This window comes from Ochotona princeps, chromosome 20 (assembly GCF_030435755.1).
Source record: "Ochotona princeps isolate mOchPri1 chromosome 20, mOchPri1.hap1, whole genome shotgun sequence".
In the NCBI taxonomy this organism is placed as follows: Eukaryota; Metazoa; Chordata; class Mammalia; order Lagomorpha; family Ochotonidae; genus Ochotona; species Ochotona princeps.
The window spans coordinates 6704211-6725062 of NC_080851.1; the positions used below are offsets into that span (position 1 = coordinate 6704211).

General features: G+C 41.2%; 1 protein-coding gene across 2 annotated transcripts in view; it reads right to left on the reverse strand.

Annotated features, from left to right (window-relative positions):
* Positions 1-20852, reverse strand: part of SLC25A40 (solute carrier family 25 member 40) — a 26272-nt gene continuing 5420 nt past the window's right edge. For both annotated transcript variants that reach the window (XM_058678144.1, XM_058678143.1), the window contains exons 3-12: positions 18950-19071; positions 16619-16678; positions 16062-16168; positions 13221-13288; positions 10569-10693; positions 9801-9974; positions 8790-8899; positions 5788-5869; positions 441-521; positions 1-121 (exon numbers count right to left, since the gene is read on the reverse strand). In XM_058678144.1, the coding sequence (XP_058534127.1) occupies positions 12-121; positions 441-521; positions 5788-5869; positions 8790-8899; positions 9801-9974; positions 10569-10693; positions 13221-13288; positions 16062-16168; positions 16619-16678; positions 18950-19046 (1014 nt within the window). In that variant the 5' untranslated portion in view covers positions 19047-19071 and the 3' untranslated portion in view covers positions 1-11. The remainder of the gene's footprint in view (positions 122-440; positions 522-5787; positions 5870-8789; positions 8900-9800; positions 9975-10568; positions 10694-13220; positions 13289-16061; positions 16169-16618; positions 16679-18949; positions 19072-20852) is intronic.

Genomic DNA, 20852 nt, shown 5'->3' on the forward strand with positions numbered 1-20852 from the left:
CAGCATCACCACTACTGCTGCCTCTGAGCGTTCTGTTTGTGGAAAAAAGCCTTTCCCAATTCATATGTGCTGATCATAACAGCGCAGGCAGGGGCGATTTTAATCAAGCGAGGTATCAGGCCTGAGAAGAGAACAGGAAAAATAGCACTCTTAGCCTTCATTAAAAAAAAAAAAAAAAAAAAAAACTTTGGGCTCATTCTAATATACTAAACGTTGTATAAAATTTTGTACTATAAATTGTTAGCAAACAGGTCAAATGGTTCATTTTCAAATTTCTAAATTCAGCTCCAATGTATATAGAAATGCTATTTTACTGAGAGTGAATCTAGTGTTATTTAACACATTTAGGAGAAAAAAATTAACCTGGAATGTAACATGGACTTTCTCCTGAATGTCACCGCTAGGTGACAGCAATGATTTGTGAAAGCAAGTAGTTTTACCTGTAAATAATCCAGAAACTCCATTTTTCGCAACAATGTTCTTCATTATAACCCAGGTTGACATTTGCAAAGGCACAGGAACTAAATAAAAGAAATAATGCCAGTATAAATCAATGAAATTTCTAGTACAGATAATACAAATAAGGTGGTGTTTGTGCCACCTGAGGATACATCATTTAGTTACAAGAACAGAAGAACTGTTTTATGGAAAGAGCTATTTTCTATCTTATTTTTAGCAGTTGGATTTATGAAAAAGTAGGCAAAGATTACTTTTGAGGGCAGATGGCAGTTGGATGTCAGGGAGAACAATCCATAAGGGTTCAAGTGGTAATGTCTGATTCTGAAGCTTGACACGGAATTCTTCACATTTTTTCATTTATTAAACAGGTTTCATTACAAATATTTAAAAGATGTGCATTAATTAACCTTTATAGGAAATCCCAAAGAAGTCCTGACAACCATTTGTCACTTAAATTTTTACATTTTTTTTTGGGGCCCGGCAGCGTGGCCTAGCGGCTAAAGTCCTCGCCTTCAACGCCCTGGGATCCCATATGGGCGCCGGTTCTAATCCCGGCAGCTCCACTTCCCATCCAGCTCCCTGCTTGTGGCCTGGGAAAGCAGTTGAGGACGGCCCAATGCATTGGGACACTGCACCCGTGTGGGAGACCCGGAGGAGGTTCCAGGTTCCCGGCTTCGGATCGGCGCGTTCCGGCCCGTTGCGGCTCACTTGGGGAGTGAATCATCGGACGGGAGATCCTCCTCTCTGTCTCTCCTCCTCTGTGTATATCTGGCTGTAATAAAATGAATAAATCTTTAAAAAAAATTTTTTTTACAGTTTTTTTAAAAAAATCTTTATTTGGTTTCCTTCCTTTTTTTTTTTTTTCCCCTAAAAGAGGTTCTCAGAAGTAGCTCGCTCTCCCGAGCAGTGTCCGGCTTCACGGCCACCTTCAGGACCAGACATGCACGTCATAACAAACTGCTAGTATTGCCTCCTCCATTGTGCAGATTTTAACCAGTAATACTTTCTCACTTAATTTGCAACCATTCAAATATCCAGAAAGAACTAAAAAAAAAAAAAAAAAAAGCCTGTGTCACTGCAGTTCAAACATGAAGCTTATGAATGGACTGTTGACATACAAATTGGCTACCTTCACTTTATGTACTGATTCTGTCGCAGACTCAGCCTGTGGACTCAGCCTGTGGACTCAGCCTGTGGACTCAGCCTCTGGACTCAGCCTCTGGACTTAGCTGTGGACTCTGCCTGTGGACTCAGCCTGTGGACTTAGCTGTGGACTCTGCCTGTGGACTCAGCCTCTGGACTCAGCCTCTGGACTTAGCTGTGGATTCTGCCTGTGGACTCTGCCTGTGGACTAGCCTGTGGACTAGCCTGTGGACTCTGCCTGTGGACTCAGCCTGTGGACTAGCCTGTGGACTCAGCCTCTGGACTTAGCTGTGGACTCTGCCTGTGGACTCAGCCTGTGGACTAGCCTGTGGACTCAGCCTGTGGACTTTGCCTGTGGACTCTGCCTGTGGACTCAGCCTGTAGACTAGCCTGTGGACTTTGCCTGTGGACTCAGCCTGTGGACTCAGCCTGTGGACTTTACCTGTGGACTCAGCCTCTGGACTTAGCTGTGGACTCTGCCTGTGGACTCAGCCTGTGGACTTTGCCTGTGGACTCAGCCTCTGGACTTAGCTGTGGACTCTGCCTGTGGACTCTGCCTGTGGACTCAGCCTGTGGACTAGCCTGTGGACTCAGCCTGTGGACTAGCCTGTGGACTCAGCCTCTGGACTCAGCCTCTGGACTTAGCTGTGGACTCTGCCTGTGGACTCAGCCTGTGGACTTAGCTGTGGACTCTGCCTGTGGACTCTGTCTGTGGACTAGCCTGTGGACTAGCCTGTGGACTCTGCCTGTGGACTCAGCCTGTGGACTAGCCTGTGGACTCAGCCTCTGGACTTAGCTGTGGATTCTGCCTGTGGACTCTGCCTGTGGACTCTGCCTGTGGACTTAGCCTGTGGGCTGCTAGATGAGCTGAACAAGTGTGAAAACGCGGTCTCAGTAGCCGGCTTCCCAGCATGTGAACACTGTGACAGCGGACAGCTGAAGGCTGCCCAGTCGTAGTTTCAACCAACCATGGAGGGGCAGACAGTCCTGAATGACCTGTGGCAGTGTGCGAGCTGCACGGAGGACTCCACAGTAATCACTGCTTGCACGGAGGAGCGCTGGACTCACCAAGCGGGACTCAAGCTCCTACCACTTAGCGTGCAACACTAGAGGAAGACATCCTTCAAAAGTAGCTGCACACTCAACATTCATTTATATAAAATATCAGAATATACATGAAGATAAATGAGACCTTAGGATTTAAGATAATGCTATCAATATAAATAAAAATACAAACATAACTGTGGCAACTTAACAAAAAGGGCCATTAGTTTAGGGGTTTATATGATGTTTAGTATAATACCAGAAAATGGTGAAGGAAAAATAAAACCGCTGGAAATTTCTACTTTTGCATACTTGAGCCTCAAATAGGTATCTAATAGAATGAAATTAAGGGAAAAATGACTAAATATTGTCAACTAAATGGTGAAGATCTCATAGAACCTCAAAAGTACCTCCTGTCCGAAGTTCCAACATTGAATAGCTATTTCCATAGGTGATAACAGCAACCTCTTACATAATGTTTTATTATTAAGCATTTCAAAAATACAAAAAAGCATCAATATAATACAATGACTATCCAAATGTACTGAACTGTAAAAACTGTATTTTTCATATACAGATTGAACCCCCACCGCTCCTCAGACAGACTCGCCCTCTGACCTCAGAGGAAGCACGTCTTTTTCATTTTGTTCATGTGTCAAATGTTTACACCTGAGCATATTTGCAAATGATGCATACATGGTCATCTTACTTTTGAACTTTCAGTGAACATCACACTGTACATGAAAATGTGCCTTTAGAAGACTGAAGTGTAAACTGTCTCTTTGATATTGAACTATGTGTATTTCACTACTGACACTCAGTGGTTGCTAACATTTTGGTGGTATTAATGATAATCTTACAGTGACTATGCTTGTACATATCCTTGTACAAGTTCTTTTAAAAATCTAGGAATGGGACTGATAACTCAGGACCATTTCTCTTATTTTAACATTTACTTATTTGAGGGCCCAGTGAGATAACCTAGTGGCTAAAGTCCTTGCCTTCCATGCACCAGAATCCCACATGGGTGCTAGTTCATGTCCCAGCTGCCCCACTTTCCATCCAGCTCCCTACTTGTGGCCTAGAAAGTAGTCAACGATAGCCCCAAAGCCTTGGGATGCTGCACCCATGTGGGAGACCCAGAAGAGCTCCTGGCTCCTGACTTCGTATTGGTGTGGCTGTGGCCATTACAGCCACTTGTGAGTGAATCAGCTGACAGAAGATCTCCCTTTGTCTCTCCTCCTCTCTGTGTATCTGACTATCCAATAAAATAAATCTTAAAAAGGGGGGGCGCAAAACATGGCATTAGATTGGCTCAGCTTTGGCCATCGCGGCCACTTGGGGAGTGAATCAGCAGACAAAAGATCTTTCTGTATGTATGTCCTTCTGTTTGTAAATCTGACTTTCCAATAAAAATAAATAAATCTTTAAAAATTACTTATTTGGAAAGCAGATTTACAGACAGAAGGAGAGACAGACAAAAAGATCTTCCATCTGCTGCTTCACTCCTCAAATGGCTACACACGTGTCAGGGGCCCACAAGCCTGGGTCATCATCTGCTGCCTTTCCAGGCACATTATGAGGAATCTGAATCGGAAGGGAAGCAGCCAGGACTTGAACTAGCAATGCCATGCTAGAGATGCTAGCACAGCAGGCGATGCTTAATAAGCTGGGCCACACAGTGCTTCCCCCTAACATCATCCTGTGAGTGGCTACACTTTCTGTAGAGCATAAATGAAGGGAATCTTTAAGAATATGCTCTCTGGGCCCGGCACAGTAGCCTAGCTGCTAAAGTCCTTGCCTTGAACGTGCCGGGATCCCATATGGGCACCGGTTCTGTTCCCAGGTTCCACTTCCCATCCAGCTCTCTGCTTGTAACTTTGGAAAGCAGTGGAGGACAGCCCAAAGCCTTGGGACCCTCCACCCATGTGGGAGACCCAGACGAGGTTCCTGCCTCCTGGCTTCAGATCAGCTCAGTTCTGGCCATTGCGGCTACTTGGGGGGTGAATCAATGGATGGAAGATCTTCCTCTGTTTTTCCTCTTCTCTGTAACTGCCTTTCCAATAAAATAAATAAATTAAAAAAAAAAGAATTAAAAAATAAATACTTTCTTTGCAGCAGAAATTAGAGGATATAAGGAAGTAAAAATAGAGAATAGGTGGAGAAAACACCTAAAGCGAATCAATTAGCAAAACAACGAATGCAGTATAGATACACTAACAAAGTGTACATCAAGAGAAAAATATACTTCCCCAGAATTTCCCACACTTCATCCTTGGGGTCTAAGTTTATTGTATTTGTTTTGAATGAATATTTAGGATGACAGGAGAAATGTCATGAGGCAGGTTGGATTTGTGAGTGAAAAGCAATGCCTGTGCGAGGGGGATGTTTGGCCCCCCTCCTGCATCAGAGCCACTCAGAGCTCCTGACACCAGCTCCCTGCTGGGTGGGTCCGGAGGCACCACGACACCCAAGGACTCTGCAGCACTGCCGCCCACGAGGTGGACTGCACTGCCCTTCTAGCTCCTGGCTGGGGCCCAGCTCAGCCCTGGAAGATGCAGGCATCTGGGGAGTGAGCCAGCAGATCTCCGTCCCTCAAATCAGGAAGACGACCATTTATCCTTCTGGATAGTAGAGATGAGGCTTAACTGATAGCAGTTGGGGGAAATCAGGAAGCAGACTCTGTCGCACAGCAAATTAACCCTGCACACCATACTAGGTTCAAGTCCCAGACGCTCCACCTCTGATCCAGCTCCCTGCTGATTGCAGGGGAAGAAGTTTCCTGCCACCCGGAGACCCTCTCGGAGGGAGGTTCCTGACACCTGGCCCTAGCCTGGCCCGGCCCTGGCTTTGGGCTCAGCACGCAGAAGAATCCAGATAGAGGCTCCTGCTCTGTCATTCTGTCAAACAAGTAAATACATCTTTAAAGAAAAACATTAGACCTTAAGATTTCTTGGATGTTTTGTTTGGGTTTAGAATAATTTTTTCTGAGTGTTACATTTTAATAGTGTACATTTATTATTTTCATTATATAAAGAATAAGGAATAAGAAAATAATTGTGCTTTTTTTTACTATACATAATTCTAACAGTATTTTTGATAAACAAGCAAAAATTGCATCTTACAAAGAAATAAACTTACTTTTGTGAGTTTCATGTGTCCAAAGTTGTGTCTGCTTTTGGGTTTTTACGACATCAAATGGTAAAGTTACAATAGCTGCAAACTATCAAAAAAAAACATTGGTTACTTTAAGCCTACTTTTTTTTTCCTAAAATACTTTTACATTCTTCCAGGTAACATATTATTTAGTAAAAATATAAATCATAACCAAGTGGGCCTTAAGCAAAACCAGGTGTGTGTCTTACATATTTCTCACAAAGCTCAGGAAAACTTCACTTATTTTCTTGAGGTCACAAGGTAAATGGCAACAGAGCTACAATTCCAATGAGATCTCTCTGACCCCAAAAAGAACACTCAGAATTTAGGGTGCTTTGTGCGCAACACCATGCCTTTGCTTCACAGGAAATGTAAAGCAGAAATCCAGGTAGCTTGAATGTAAGCACTGAAAATTTTCAGCAAATGTTTTAACAACAGATTTTAAATATTCAAGAAATAACAGACTTCAGACTTTGAATTCTATATGCCTTCTCTTTGTTAACACATTTATCAAATTTCATTAAAAGCTTTCACAATTTAAATTTTAAGATGGTTTTCTCAAAAGTGATTCATGTGAAATCTCCATAGTACGATAATTAAGCAAGGGAAGATTTTTTTTAAAAGATTTATTTGAAAGCCAAAGTTAAAAAGAGAGGCTTCTTTCTGCTGGTTCATTCCTCAGATGTCTCCAATGTCAGGGGCTGAGCCAGACAGCTCAGCCCAGATTTCCCACATGGGTGGCAGGGGACCGAACATTCACGCCAATCTTCCATTGTCTTCTGGGCTCAGTAGCTGTGAACTAGATTAGAAGTGGAGCAGGTGAGATTCAAACCAGCACTTATATGGGATGCCAGCATGCCAATCCATTGTACCACAAGGCTGGCCCCAAGAGAGGATTTTTTTTAAAGAGTAAGTAAAAGTTTTTAAGAATATTATCATAATATTTGATATAACAGTTATACAGAGTTAAGCTTAGTGTTTATTTTTTGCTTCTCAACTCACACCTAGCCAGGACTCATAGAATACCCCTTAAAATCATTTATGATTTAAGTTTTTGAGATCAGATTCAAAGATCTAATGTCAGATCCAAATTAGTGACTGTCTCTACCTCTGTGCAACTTGCATGAGGCCATGTAAGCTCCTCTACCACGAGGCCATGTAAGCTCCTCTACCACGAGGCCGTGTAAGCTCCTCTACCACAAGGCCATGTAAGCTCCTCTACCACGAGGTCATGTAAGCTCCTCTACCACGAGGCCGTGTAAGCTCCTCTACCACAAGGCCGTGTAAGCTCCTCTACCACGAGGCCGTGTAAGCCCCTCTGACACTTTCCAAAATGATGTTGTTCTGAGTGTCCTGTGTTCTGAAAGAAAGCTTGGAAACAGTTCATGTGTTTTTTGTTGCAGAAACACATCCTTATTTGAAAACAATTGTAGCTTTGTGACTTTTCTTGATCACTTAAAAAATCATTAAAAGTAATTTTTCTTAGGAATCTGACAGCAGCATTAAGATGCTGCTTGGTGGTGGGGAAGTGGGGAGGCGGGGAACAGCATGATGGTGTAGTACACCAATCCTCCAATTACAGCTCTGGAATTCTGTTAGAGCACTGGTTCCTGTCCCAACTGCTCCACTTCTGATTCAGCTTCCTGGTTATGACCTGGAGAGCACCAGAGGATGGCCCAACTCCTTGGGACCCTGTAACCCACATAAGAGACTGGAGGAAGCCCCTGGCACCTGACTTCAGATCAACTTCAAATCCTTATCATTAAGACCACTTGAGGAGTGAATAAGCAAATAGATCTCTCTTATCCTTCTAGCAAATCCACCTTTCAAATGAAAATACATAAATCTTTAACAACAACAATATCAACAAAATGATGCTTGGGATGCCAGCCTCCTGCTAATGAGCCACCCCAGGAGGCAGTGGTTTAAGCAGTTGGATCCTTGCCACCCATGTGGGTGACCCAGGTGGAGATTCTGGCTCCTGGCTTCAGGCTTGCCCAGCGCCAGATGCTGCCTGTGTTTGAGGAATGAATCAGAAGGCGGGTGATCTCTCCACCTCTGTAAAATAGTCTCCCTTCATATCTCCATAAAGTGGGTAAAAACATCTTGAAGGCATTACTCAACAAAAGTAATTGTGAGTTTTGGCTCAGGAGGCTTCTGGCCCATTGGTTTATCCGATAGATGACAGGCATTCAAATATCCATACCTAAGTTCTGAACTCAGCTTCCCTGGCTTTCCAGTCTAGACTTTCTAGTCTTCAGTTCTTCATCACTTCATCTCTGCCCTTTCACTCTTTTTTAAACTGTGTTCTGGGGTGTCAATGTCTCACTGTTATCACAAATTCACATTGTAAGCACGTGGTTATAAGAAAACCCTTATACTAAGGTCATGATGATCCGAATCCCCATAAAGGAAGTTCAACACATGACTTGCCATTCTATTGAGGGCTGGGGAAGGTGAACTGTCTACTGCATAGAGAGAGCCATTTGTGATTCCTCCCCTTTGACTGCTAATCTATTGAATTCTTTTAACTACTTAGTCAAAATGTTTCCAAAGAAATGAGCATTAACAGTGGAAGATTGTTTTTCTTAATATGGTTAAACATATGGGCTGAGACTCCATGAAATATTATCTACCAGCTTTTATTGACTTACATATACATATATGTATATATAACCAAATTTTCTATATATAACAATGTATTTAAGTTTTATCATTCTCAAAACTGTAGCCATCTTTAAAAATCCTCAGTGTTTCTTGGAAAAACCTAATAATGTATTTTCATTTGACAAAAAGATATAAGCACAAAATATACTTTAGAATATTAACTGGTTAATTTATTCCTATAAATTAGGATGGCAAATATTCAGAAAATTCTTACAGCGATACAACCCCCAAATTACTATCTTAATATGTATGAAATACAAATATTTTGTTCTAACAGTTATCAGTTTTCTGGATTACTAAGAAGAAAAGAATAAACTTACAGAACCAGACAATGCCCCTGAAGTAAAGTTGATCATAAACGTTGGTTCGTATGAACCAGATTTCTCACACAACCATTTCTTTAAAATTTCGTAGTTGTACCAGTACAGTGCTACAAAAACAGAACATGAAATGAATACACATTCAGAAATAAAATGGAAACTTTAAAGGAAAGGTTTATGGGGAATATTTACTAAAGGAAAAGAAAATGTCTAACATTGAAACAACTTGCTTTCTGCTTAGATACCTAAACTACATATAACTTAAACTACATGTAACTTAAAAAAGGGAGAGCACACAATTCTCAGTAATATTCTAGAAGTCTATGAACAAAACTGCACAGCAGTACAACTGGACTATATCACACACACACACACACACACACACACATGCACTAATAGTAGGAGAAAGGGAAGGCAGCCTGGCAGAGGAACACAGATGTTCCAATGCTGAAACAAGAAGCAACAGAGGCCAGAATTATTCTCTCAAAGAGTATATATCATGCATGAGGTGTGCTGTGCCAGAAATGCAAAAGCTGTCAAAATAAAACTTTTACATGGTAACACACACTGGCAAAACCATGAAAATAAAGAAAAGGAAAAGCTATGTTTATGAAAAATGAAGACACGTAGGGCTGGCATTGTGGTGTAACAGGCAAACCTACAGGCATTCCATACAGACTGCAGCTGTAGTCCTGGATGCTACGTTCCTGATCCAGCTTTTTGTGAATCCCATTTTAGTATTTTAACTTACTAATTAAATCATCTAGATTATTAAAAGTAATTTGCATCCTGTGGTATTTAATATAAAATTGATTAACAACAAATTGAAAACAAGGAGAAAAGAAAACCAGGCTTGCAGAAACTAATCTATGAAAGTTTGTCATGAACTGACAATAATGAATGAGGAGTTGGCTGTCACTACAGATTATAGGGCTTTAGTTTCAGTGAAATAATACAGAAATACGACAAGGCTGCCAAAAACTGATTAGATACTCATGATATGTATCCTACCTGAGAAAGGTACATCTCTGAGAACTGTAGGCACCCAGCCCTTCCAAAGGGAAATCCAGCCATCCTCAGACACCTTCTTGCTGACAAAGCGATGCAGGTCCTTGTAAGAAAACTTCTTAGACTGCATCTTGGTTCTAATCAATTCCAAGGGACTTATCACAGTGACTGCACCAACTAATACAAACAAGCAAAGAAAAACAGAATGAAACAAAATAATGTGTTATGCAAACACACATCCAAAAAATGAATATTTAATGCATTTTATGATAAGCTTTAATTCCAAAGTATCTAATGATATCAACATCCTGGTTCTTTCAGAGCAGTTCCAGAAATGTTATGCTCAACTAGAACTTTTATAAAAACTCATTTCAGCTAACACCCCAAAACATATCATTTTAGAAAGCACACTTCCATAAATGGAGGCAAATTTCCTTCTGAATAAATTCTGAAGCCCAAGTTTCAGAGGGACAATGGTTGAGAACATCGTCCTAATTGGTGCCAGGGGACACTGTTGAAAGCTCAGGTCATTCAGAACCATTGTTGGATGTCATTCTAACAGCTTGGCCTGAACATCACCTAACATGGACTAATTGCTGCTCTTTCTAATGGTAATCACCATTCCATGTAACAGATGTTAATTGCAGAAACTGTAATACAACAAAACAGCTTAGCAGGACCCTGTGTATTACACATATGCTCCATGAACGCCAACATTTACACACATGCTTTGAAAAGAAAACAAAATAAAAATAAAGGTTTATTACTTACATCTGGCTATAATTCCAGCAAAAATTGGGATGGAGGTTTTATTTTCTCCTAGTTTAGACTTCAGAACAGCAGTTAACTGATCATAGCAGGTAAAATAGATAACTGTAGCAGGAACCGCCATCACTCTGTTAGAGATGCATGAACAGAAAGATGTGTTCAAAATTACCAGCAGGTCTCTAACATACTCTTAAAATTTGAATTATTATTACACAAACGAAAACAAAACCCCACACATTATTTGACACACACACACACAGATACAGTCTCAGAGAGCGAGAGACAGTAGACAAAGTTCCCATACGCCAATTCCCTCCGATTCCCTTCCCATAGTCCTCAGCCGAGGCTGGGGCTGAGACCTCGGGCTGGGAGCAGGGACCCAACTTCCTGACCATCAGTGCCACCCTGTGCCTCTTCTCCACAGAGGCACATTCGCTGCAAGCTGAAATCCAGAGTCAGGGTTAAACCCAACTGCTCGGATGGGGACAACACGTGTCTCACCCATCACTGTCACCACTTGGTCACATGCTGCCCCTCTCCTAAGCTGAAACCTCAAAAAACTAGCCTAGACATAATTCTTTATATTTTTTTTGGAAGAAAAATTTTGTTTTTAAGATTTATTTATTTTCATCGTAAAGGCAGATTTACAGAGAGAAGAAGCGACAGAAAGATTTTCTGTCTGCTGGTTCACTTCGTAAGTGGCCACAAAGGCTGTAGCTGAGCCAATCTAAAGTCAGGAGCCAGGAGCTTCTTTTGGGTCCCCATTTGGGTGCAGGGTCCCAAGGCTTTGGGCCGTCCTCAACTGCTTTTCCAGGCCACAAGCAGGGAGCTGGATGGGAAGTGGAGCAGCCAGGACATGAACCAGCACCCATATGGGATCTTGGTGCATGCAAGGTGAGGATTTTAGCCACTAGGTTACCACCCTGAGCCATAAATACTGATTTAATTACTTGAAAAGCAAAGTTAGAGATAGAGAAAGAGGGAGGATTTTCCATTCACTGATTAACTCTCTGAATAGCAGTTACTGCTAGAACTGTGCCAGGTCAAAGCCAAGAGCCAAGAACCAGATGTTTTCATTCAGATCTCTCACATAAATGCAAGGTCCTGGCTCCTGGCTTTGGATTGGCTCAGCTCCGGTCATTGCGGCCACTTGGGGAGTGAATCAGCGGCTTGAAGATCTTTATCTTTTTCTCTCTATATATCTGCTTTTCCAATAAAAATTAACCAATCTTTAAAAAACAACACTATCATGGACACTTAAATTTAGTGATCAATACAGATACATATAAAATAAGTATCTTCCCATGAGAACTCAACATTCTCATTGTGAAGACGCTACAAAATCAAACATCAAATAGATGTCATGCAACAGCAACAAAATTCCATGACATTCACATGTTCAGGTTCGAGGAAAAAATAAGTTAGACACTTTTCTATTTGATTAGCTGTTTGATTTTTTTCTCTAATTTTATTTACCACAAGACAAGCATTATTTTTACTTCCTTAAAAATAGATTTAGCCACTAGGAAGTGAAGCTGCCACCTGCACTATCAGCATCCCAGATGGACTCCAGTTTGCCCACTTCTGATTCAGCTCCCTGATGGTATGCTTGGGAGGGCAGTGGAGGAGAGTCCAAACAACTGGCCTTCCATTCCAGCTCTGCATGGACTTAGTAAATTTCCCTTCAGTTAAAAAAATCTACTTATTCCATAATCCGAGAACTGCTTTATGTGTAAAAAAGCCTGGTACAACAGTTTCGTGGCTAAATCCTCGCCTCACATATGCTGGGATCCCATATGGGCGGTTTGAGTACAGTTCTACTTCCCTTCCAGCTTCCTGCTTGTGGCCTGGGAAAGCAGTGGGAGACGGCCTAAAAAAAGCCTTGGGACCCTGCACCCACATGGGAGACCTGGAAGGCGCTCCTGGCTTCAGATCAGCTCAGCTCCAGCCATTGTAGCCACTTGGGGAGTGAACCAGTGGACAAAAGATCTTCCTCTCTGTCTTTCCTTCTCTCTGTAAATCTGCCTTTACAGTGAAAATAAATAAATCTTTGAAAAAAGCAAAACTATAAACTGAGCATAAATCAAAATGATAAAAAAAAAAGATAGCCACATCTTATCTCAGAGTGTCGAGGTTCAATGCTTAGAATTGCTTTCCAACCCTACACTCCAGCTGGTGCAGGCCCTGGGAGCCCTTCCAGCACCACGTCCGGTGTATGGGTGGTTGTGAGACTCTCGAGACGTTACAGAAGTGAGCCAGTTTTCAGTATTCAAAATCTAAGATTGAAAATACAAAAACAAAAACACCACAACAGGGACACATGCAGCACAGTTGATAAAAGGTGCTGCCTATGGTGCCAGCATTTCATACGGGAACTGGTTTGTGTCTTCACAGTTCCACTTCCCATCCCGTGTCCTGTTAACTGCCTGAGAGAAGCATCTGGGTTACTGATACACACATGACAGCTACATACTAAACTCCTGGCCCCTAGCGTTGGCCCGGTCAGCACCAGCCACTGTGACCATCTGGGGAGAAAACCAAAAGATGGAAACTCCCTACACACATATGCAACTCTGAGTTTCAAATAAATAAATAAATCTTTAAAAGCACAATGAAACAATCATTTAATAGGAAAAAAATTTAATTTCAACTTACAGGGTAGGGGGAAGCCCACTCCACAGGGATTTAATTCCCTCATTTCGAATGATTTTTAAGAAGGCATCCTAAAATTACAGTAAAAAGGTAGTCAACATATCATTAAACCTGATATATAAACACTTACAGTTGTAAGTACTGGAAATTTTATTCAAACATTTATAAAGTTAGTTTCTTGGGCTTATGTCCATTCTTTCAAAAATCACAATTTCAATACCAATTAAATCAATCATTTCTAGAGCTTAAAAACAAAGCCTTGGAAATATTATAAAATTGAAGAACAAAGACAGATGGTTAGTGAAATAAGCCCTCCAAATTCTAAGTCTGAGAACCTATGACCAAAGCCCACCAGGAAATCTCTAGAGAGGAACCCAAAACAGGGAGCCACAGAAAGAATTTCTGTTGTTTACAAACTCTTATATGTCAATAATAATGAATAAAACAAAACAAATTTACAAAGGCTGTTCATAGACACAACCCCAGAGAAAGCACACACATGGCCAATAAGCCTATGGAAAAAACTGTTCAACAACATTGATCATTACAGAAATGCAAATCAGAAGCAAAGTGAGATGGGACTTCACTTCTACTAGGTAAGCTAAAATACAAAGACAGACAATGGTAAGTACTGGTGAGAATGTGGTGAAACTGCAACCCTTAACCAAGACTGAAGGTACTGTAACATGGTGGAGCCACTTTGGAAACATTCTGGCATATTGTCCAGAGGATAAATGTAGAGTTACCACATCAGCAGATCATTCTAAATTCTGGGGACGTAATCATGAGAAGTTAAAACACAAAGTCACACAAAAACATGAAGATTCATACCAGCATTATTCAGTGCAAATAAATAATATCAATAAATATAACATGGTATATTAAATTTCTCCCGAAGTTTATGTAGACTTAATGAAATCCCTACAGAAATCATAGCAAGATTTTTTTTTTGCCTAAACTGACAAGATTATTTCAAAATATACATGGGAATACAAAGGAACCTGGGGAGTATGGAACATGATTTTGAAAAAGAAACATAAGAATAAAGCAGGAAGAATCTGATTTGCTTATAACAAAGCTACCGTGAGGACAGAGCAAGAGGCATGTATTAGTGGAGCTGAACATGAAATCCCGGAACAGATGCACTCAGTATTTCCAGAGGATTTTGGTTAAATGTACAAAAAAGCAACTCAGTGAAAGAGAGACTCTCAGTAAGTGCCACTGGACAGCCGCGGGCATCAACAGCAACCACAAACATACAAGCTTCAATCTCAGCTTCATATTTATAAAAAACAATGGAGCAAGGACCCCAATGTAACATAAAGCTATAAAATTTTAAGGATAAAAATTTAGGAGAGAGTCCTAAGGTAAGTAGAGACTTCTTAAACTGATCTAGAGATTTTAGCATGATCTAGAAGGAAAAAAATGATAAAGAGGATTAAAAAAAATAAAAACATATCCTCCATGTAAGACTGTGTTTAAGAAAATGAAAAGTTAAAGATTGGGAAAAAGAAAAAAGGCGTAGTAGCTCACCAAGCTAATCCTCCTCCTGCAAGCACTTCCATCAGATATGGGCTTCAGTTTGCGTCCTGGCTGTTCTACTTCTGATCCTGCTCCCTGAGTATGGCTGGGAGAGTAGCAGAGGATGGCCCCTATCCCCACGAGGCAGGCCAGAAAGAAGCTCCTAGTTCCTAGCTTTGGGTCAGCTCAGTTCTGGCCTTTGGGACCATTTTGTGGGGCGGGGGAGAGCGGAGAGTGTGACCCAGAGGACGGAAGATCTCTGTTACTCTCCTCTCTGTAAATCTGCCTTTCAAATAACAATAAAGAAATCTTTTTTAAAAAGTGTGGGGAAAAATTTGCAAACTGCACATCCAAAACAAAGGGCTAGTATCTATTATATATAACGAATTCTCAAAACACAACAGCAAAAACAAAATACAATCAATTTAATTATAATATGGGCAAGGAGCCAATTCCCTGCAAAGGATACACTGATGGCAAAAAAAAGCACAGGAAAAATGGTCAACATCATCATCTTGCAAAAAGATACAAATTAAGGCATGAGATACCAATATACTCAATCTCACAACTGCTGCAAAAACACAGAACAACAACGAAAGGGCAGTCAGTAAACTGCATCACATGCTTGCTGCCAGTGTGGCTTCCTGTTCCAGTACCTGGGAAGAGGCACGTGGAATGGGCCACCCACATGGCAAACCCCAGCCCGGGGTGCTGTGGGCATCTGGGGAGAGGAACAGCAGATGAAGGATCTATTTCTCTTTGAACAAATAAAACTTACAATAGTCACAACACTAATGCTCACGAAGATGCAGAGAAACTGACCAATCATCCAGTGTTGATGGGAATGTGAAATAACAGGGCCAGCCTAGATGTTCCGGTTGTGAGCTAGGGAATGGGAGTTCTCTGTCTGCCTTTCAAACAAAGCAAATCCAGATAAATAAAACTTTAAGGGAAACAGGCAAGATCCTGTGGTTACAGGATTATTCTTCATGGGAACTATTTATAAATGTCAATATCTTCATTGTGTACAGTACTAGTTTTGTGAGATGTTACTACTGGGTACAGGTGATTTACTTTTCTTTAAATTTCTTTTGACATATAATTCTACAAAAGTAAAAAAAGTAAACAAAAAAAAAACTTAGCCTCTCCCTTTTTATGTAAAATGTATGAACTAATGAAAAGCATGAAGGGTTAAAACGCAAAGCACTTCCTTTTTTCCTTTAGACAGACGGACTCCTTACTTCTGTGTAAACAGAAATCCTTCAGACTGCAATGGAAAAGGCAGGAAACACGCAGTGATTCTGAGTTCTGCAGTGTTCTCACCATTGTACCCCGGAAGTTGCCTGGCTTCTTATACCACACTTTGTTGCCTCCCTCTTCACAGACGCACACGTGATCCATGAGGCCATTACTGTACACGAAACATTTTCCTACCAAGGAAGACAGCAACTGTCAACAATCGCTTCACATCACGGGATGAGTTTTACAGATGAGCAAACTGGAGGTACAATGTGGGGGCTAGGTACTTAAGAAAAGAGAAATAGCCTTGAAAAAGAAAGAGAACTATTTCTACTTTCTAAGATAAAATATGATTGGCTTGGGATAACTGAGGCACCTAGAATCCAAGGTTCCCTTGGCTGTGCTGCTACATTCTTGCCGGGAAGGCACACATCCAACTATAAACAGGTTCATAAAATGTTGATGTGTGTTTCTTGATTTCTGCCTACACCTCATCATGTACTGTGAAAAATGTGCCTGCAGGAGGATAAAAAGGTATAAAGCCCATCAAATTAATAAAAATTAATGTCATACATGCAAAAGTGCAAGCCCTAACATTAAAAAAGGTAACAGAGCATTTTCAGGAGCATTAACACGCATACCTTTGGGGAATGGATTATGTTGAGCTTGGAGCCGAATTTTAACAACATCCAGGGGGGTCACTAAAAGCAAACATTAAGATTCAATTGGCAAGTGATACTTTTAAACTGCACAACTTTCAAAACACAAAATACATCAATTCATATTTTCCCTTATGACTATGTGATAGGTAAATTTATCTTAGTCTTGAATGTAACATTCCAACTTGAATTTTGCCTAAAGAGAATTAGCACTATAATATATATAAATACTATATATATAAATACTTGTTCCATAATTTCCAGCTATAATTCAATTAACATTAATATTAAAATACTAATATTTATGAGACAATATGTTCTGTAGGTAAGGAATAAAGCTCCAAAAGCCTACTTAGACAGTTGAGAATCATTTTGTGTTACAAGTAATTATTAATCAACTGGCTTACCTACTATATTAAATTCACTTGTATCAAAAAGATAAGAAATGAAAATTTGAGTAATAGAGCCCCAAATTATCTTTAAGTTGTGTTATTCCATTTGGCAACAGCACAGGAAAGAAAAATGAGTTTAGTTGCTGTAAAATATTATATCCACATTAAAGTGCCATCGAGGGTAGTTTTTAAGAAAACACCTCCTCTGAGAAAGGGCAAGTCACGTTGCATGATCCCTGAGGGTTTACAGCTCTAAATTTCTGCCTTGAATGTTCTACATCACAAAGCAGTTAGTTAGATCTGTTTGTTAACTTGTTTGTTTCTCAATGATTCAAACTAAAAATGCTAAAGTTTCACCTGTTATTTTGCTAAGTTTATAACAGTAACTCTCTAAAACAAAACCAAACAAAATGTGATCCAGAGAAATTTAAGTAATTGTTAATGCAAATAACTAATTTCACATTTGTTGTTACTATCAGTTCTCCAAATTCTGTATAAGTTATTTACTGTGTCAGTTTTATTTCATCTTCCTGTTAGCTATTTAAAAAATAGGCAACAGTTAAGGAGGCCACAGGGAATTGGATGCCCTCGGAGGCCGAGTACTCTGAGGTCACCCACCCCCAACCGGAGCTTCCGCAGGGGATGGAAGAAGTCCAAACACTACTGTGCAGAAACCAACGTCATCAGAAAGACAACCAGAAGCCCTGAGCGGTCCGCAGAAACAGAAGAACAATAAATGTCCTTCGGGACCAGGGAGGAGAGCTTTCTCTGGTCCGAGCCTGGCTCCACCTCTGGACCCCCGCCTTCCCTCGCAATGACCATCGGGATCGCTTCGAAAACCCCTCACAGCAAACAAACAATCATACAAACTAAAAAAACCTAAAATAAATAGACAAACAACAGAAAGTAGAGCTTGAAATCTGACAGGAAAGAGCTGGCATGGATTGGCTCATGCCTCGCTGGGTGGGACACAAAGATTAGTTACTCCTCACCATGGTGTTGAGGATTTTCCTGCACACCACACCCCCCCAAAAAAATGTTCTGCACCTTAAATGTCGACAAATGTCTTGTTAGAGTTACAAACCAGTCTAGATTACCCTAAAATCTGCCAAGATCAGCAAAATTATACTTCAACACAACAAATGGCTAAATACTAAAATGAAATAGACACGAGACAGCTGAATGGTACCTTATAGCCATTTTAAGGTATATAGCAGCCGGTCCTGTATATAAACTAAAATTGAAATGTCAATGAGCTAATCATAGGTTGTGGTTAGGACTTGCTTTTTTTTTTTTTTTAACATACTGGTTACTCAAAACCATGTCAATTCCATAATATTGCAAATTGCTGTTGATGTTATATTGGGACTCTTAATTGACTGGGATGATATTCTACCAGCTCTAACTTCGGACCAGAAATGGTCTCCCCAAGAAACTGTTCAACCCATCTGGACAATAAGTAGCTGGACTCTATGCTTGGTATATGTTTGCAAGGAAAGAATCTTGATTGAATTTGAACTGTAATACTGCATCAAGGTGGAGGAATCCACCGAGGGGGGGGGGGATTCCCAGAGCCTATGAAACTGTCACATAATGCAAAATAATTAATAAAAAAATGTAAAAAAAAATAGGCAACAGTCATAAAGTTTAATGCTGAAAGGAACCACACACACACACAAAAAAAGCTATTCTAAGACTCCAGTTTGACAGGTGTGAAAGCCACTTCTGGAGAGAAGTACTCTTCCCAGGCGTATTCACTCATCAAGCAGTAAAATCTAAGTCTCCCTATTCCCTGTCCAGGATCTTTTCATATCACTGTGCCAAAGAAGGAATATGAGAGTTCTTGACAGACATGTCATACTTCATAGACAGTAGAACACTGGGACAGCCAAGGTTCTGTGGTGTGTGTGAAGCACTTTACCCATTAGGGAAGTCAACACAGCTCCTGCACAGGAAGCAAGCATCTGCTGAACAGGTGTCACTCTGATGGGCTGCGGTGCCACTGTATCAGGCTCCATACTTCCTAACTGATCGAAGAAAAATCTGTTACAGAAGAGCAAAAAATAAGCTTGATTAGAAAATGCCCTTAAAATTAATTGCTAAAATGGAAATAAGCTATAAAAGCAAGAATGAGAACTTCTCCCAAAGTTCATGTTTTCAACTAACGTTGCACACACAAAGGTAGCACACAATTGCCATGACGATATCACCTAACATGGTGACGTGCTTCGGTGGATGCCCTGTGAGCAGCATCACGTTTGTAGGGGATCTAAGACACAGCACAGGAAAGCACCTGACCCCAGCACAGAATGAAAGGGGCTGATCAACAAGTCACAGGCTGGTGAATATCAACTACTCACACACCTGCCACACTACTTCTGCTCCATCGAATGTTGCCACACAGGCATAAAACAAGACACGAAGTTTCATAAGCACTCATTATCTTAAAAAAAAACTGGTGAGCAAAGCATCAGAGGTCCTTTGTTGAAAGTCAGATAACACAAAAAATCATAAATCATTTATTAAAAACATTATTGAAAAATAATCAGTGATAATGTAGAGGTATCACCTTTTCAAATGTCTAGATACACACAGTACTTGCAGCATAAGTTGTGTGTATATTTGTGTCTATGCTGCATATTGTATGTATCTACAAACTGTAAAAATATATATGTATATACATGAATACATATGATGCATGTGGGGACATAAAAAGTTAAAGAAAAATGGAATTTAGATACATTTACTTTTGGGAAAATTTTGAAATTCATGCACATCAAGGATCTTCAAAAAGTTGATGGAAAATGCAGATTATGAGATCCAATTTTTTTTTGGTACCAGCCTGCCTGACCCCCAGACCTGGGCCACATGCTCACCAGTGGGCACTATGACTCACTAGGGGTTTCTCAAGTTTCCCCACTCGGCCCACTCCCAGACCCAGATTTCACACATGCCAGGGGGTACTAAGCCCTGTCCAGTATAGCCTGCTCCTCCATCTTGGTTTTTTATGAAATGGGGAATGTTGCAGCCCATCCTGCCCCATACCCTATTTTAGGATGCACATGTGGGTGCTGCAGCCTGGACCTGCCCAAATTATTCTTGGCCCCAGCATCCGTGAGTGTTGGCAGGTTCCATGGTCACACCTAGCTTAGCCCATCACCACCCCACCTCTAGAGCTAACCAGCGGGACTTGTATTCCCACAGGGTTTGGGGCCACTTATCCCCCACAAAATCTAACCCCCAACCTTGTTCTCTTGCATGCTGGTTGGTGTCATGGCCCTGCCTAATGTGACCAGTCCCCTGTGCTGCCACTCAGTCAGGTACTAGGAACCAGTCCTGTTAGACAGGTCTCCAGCCCTAGCTTTTGTGTGGGGTTGTATGTGGTGGTCAGCAATGCTCCATGCTAACAAGCCCATCTAGCACTCCCATGTGGGCTGGTGTATCAGTCTGACCCATACAGATCTTCTAGCCTCTCCCCTCCAAACCATCAGTTCTCAGTTCCCTTGCTTACCTGCAAGTACAGTGGCCCTGTCATTGGGAGTCCCTCAGGATTCATTCCTCACCTACACATACAGTGGTCTTATCCATGGATGTCCCTAGGCAGTAATTTCACACCCCAAAGTTCCCAGAGCTCATTGCCGGATAGCCAGTAGCTACCCACCCCGAACCAGCCAAATGTGGCTGGTGGGGTGGAGGGTTCTGTTCACATGCTCAGCCCAAGCCAAGATGTCACCAACTGCTTTTAGGCAGCCAGGCTTGGCTGCCCTTGTCAGCCCAGCCAAAAGCAGCTGGTGGGGAGGAGGGACCTGCTCACATGCCCATCC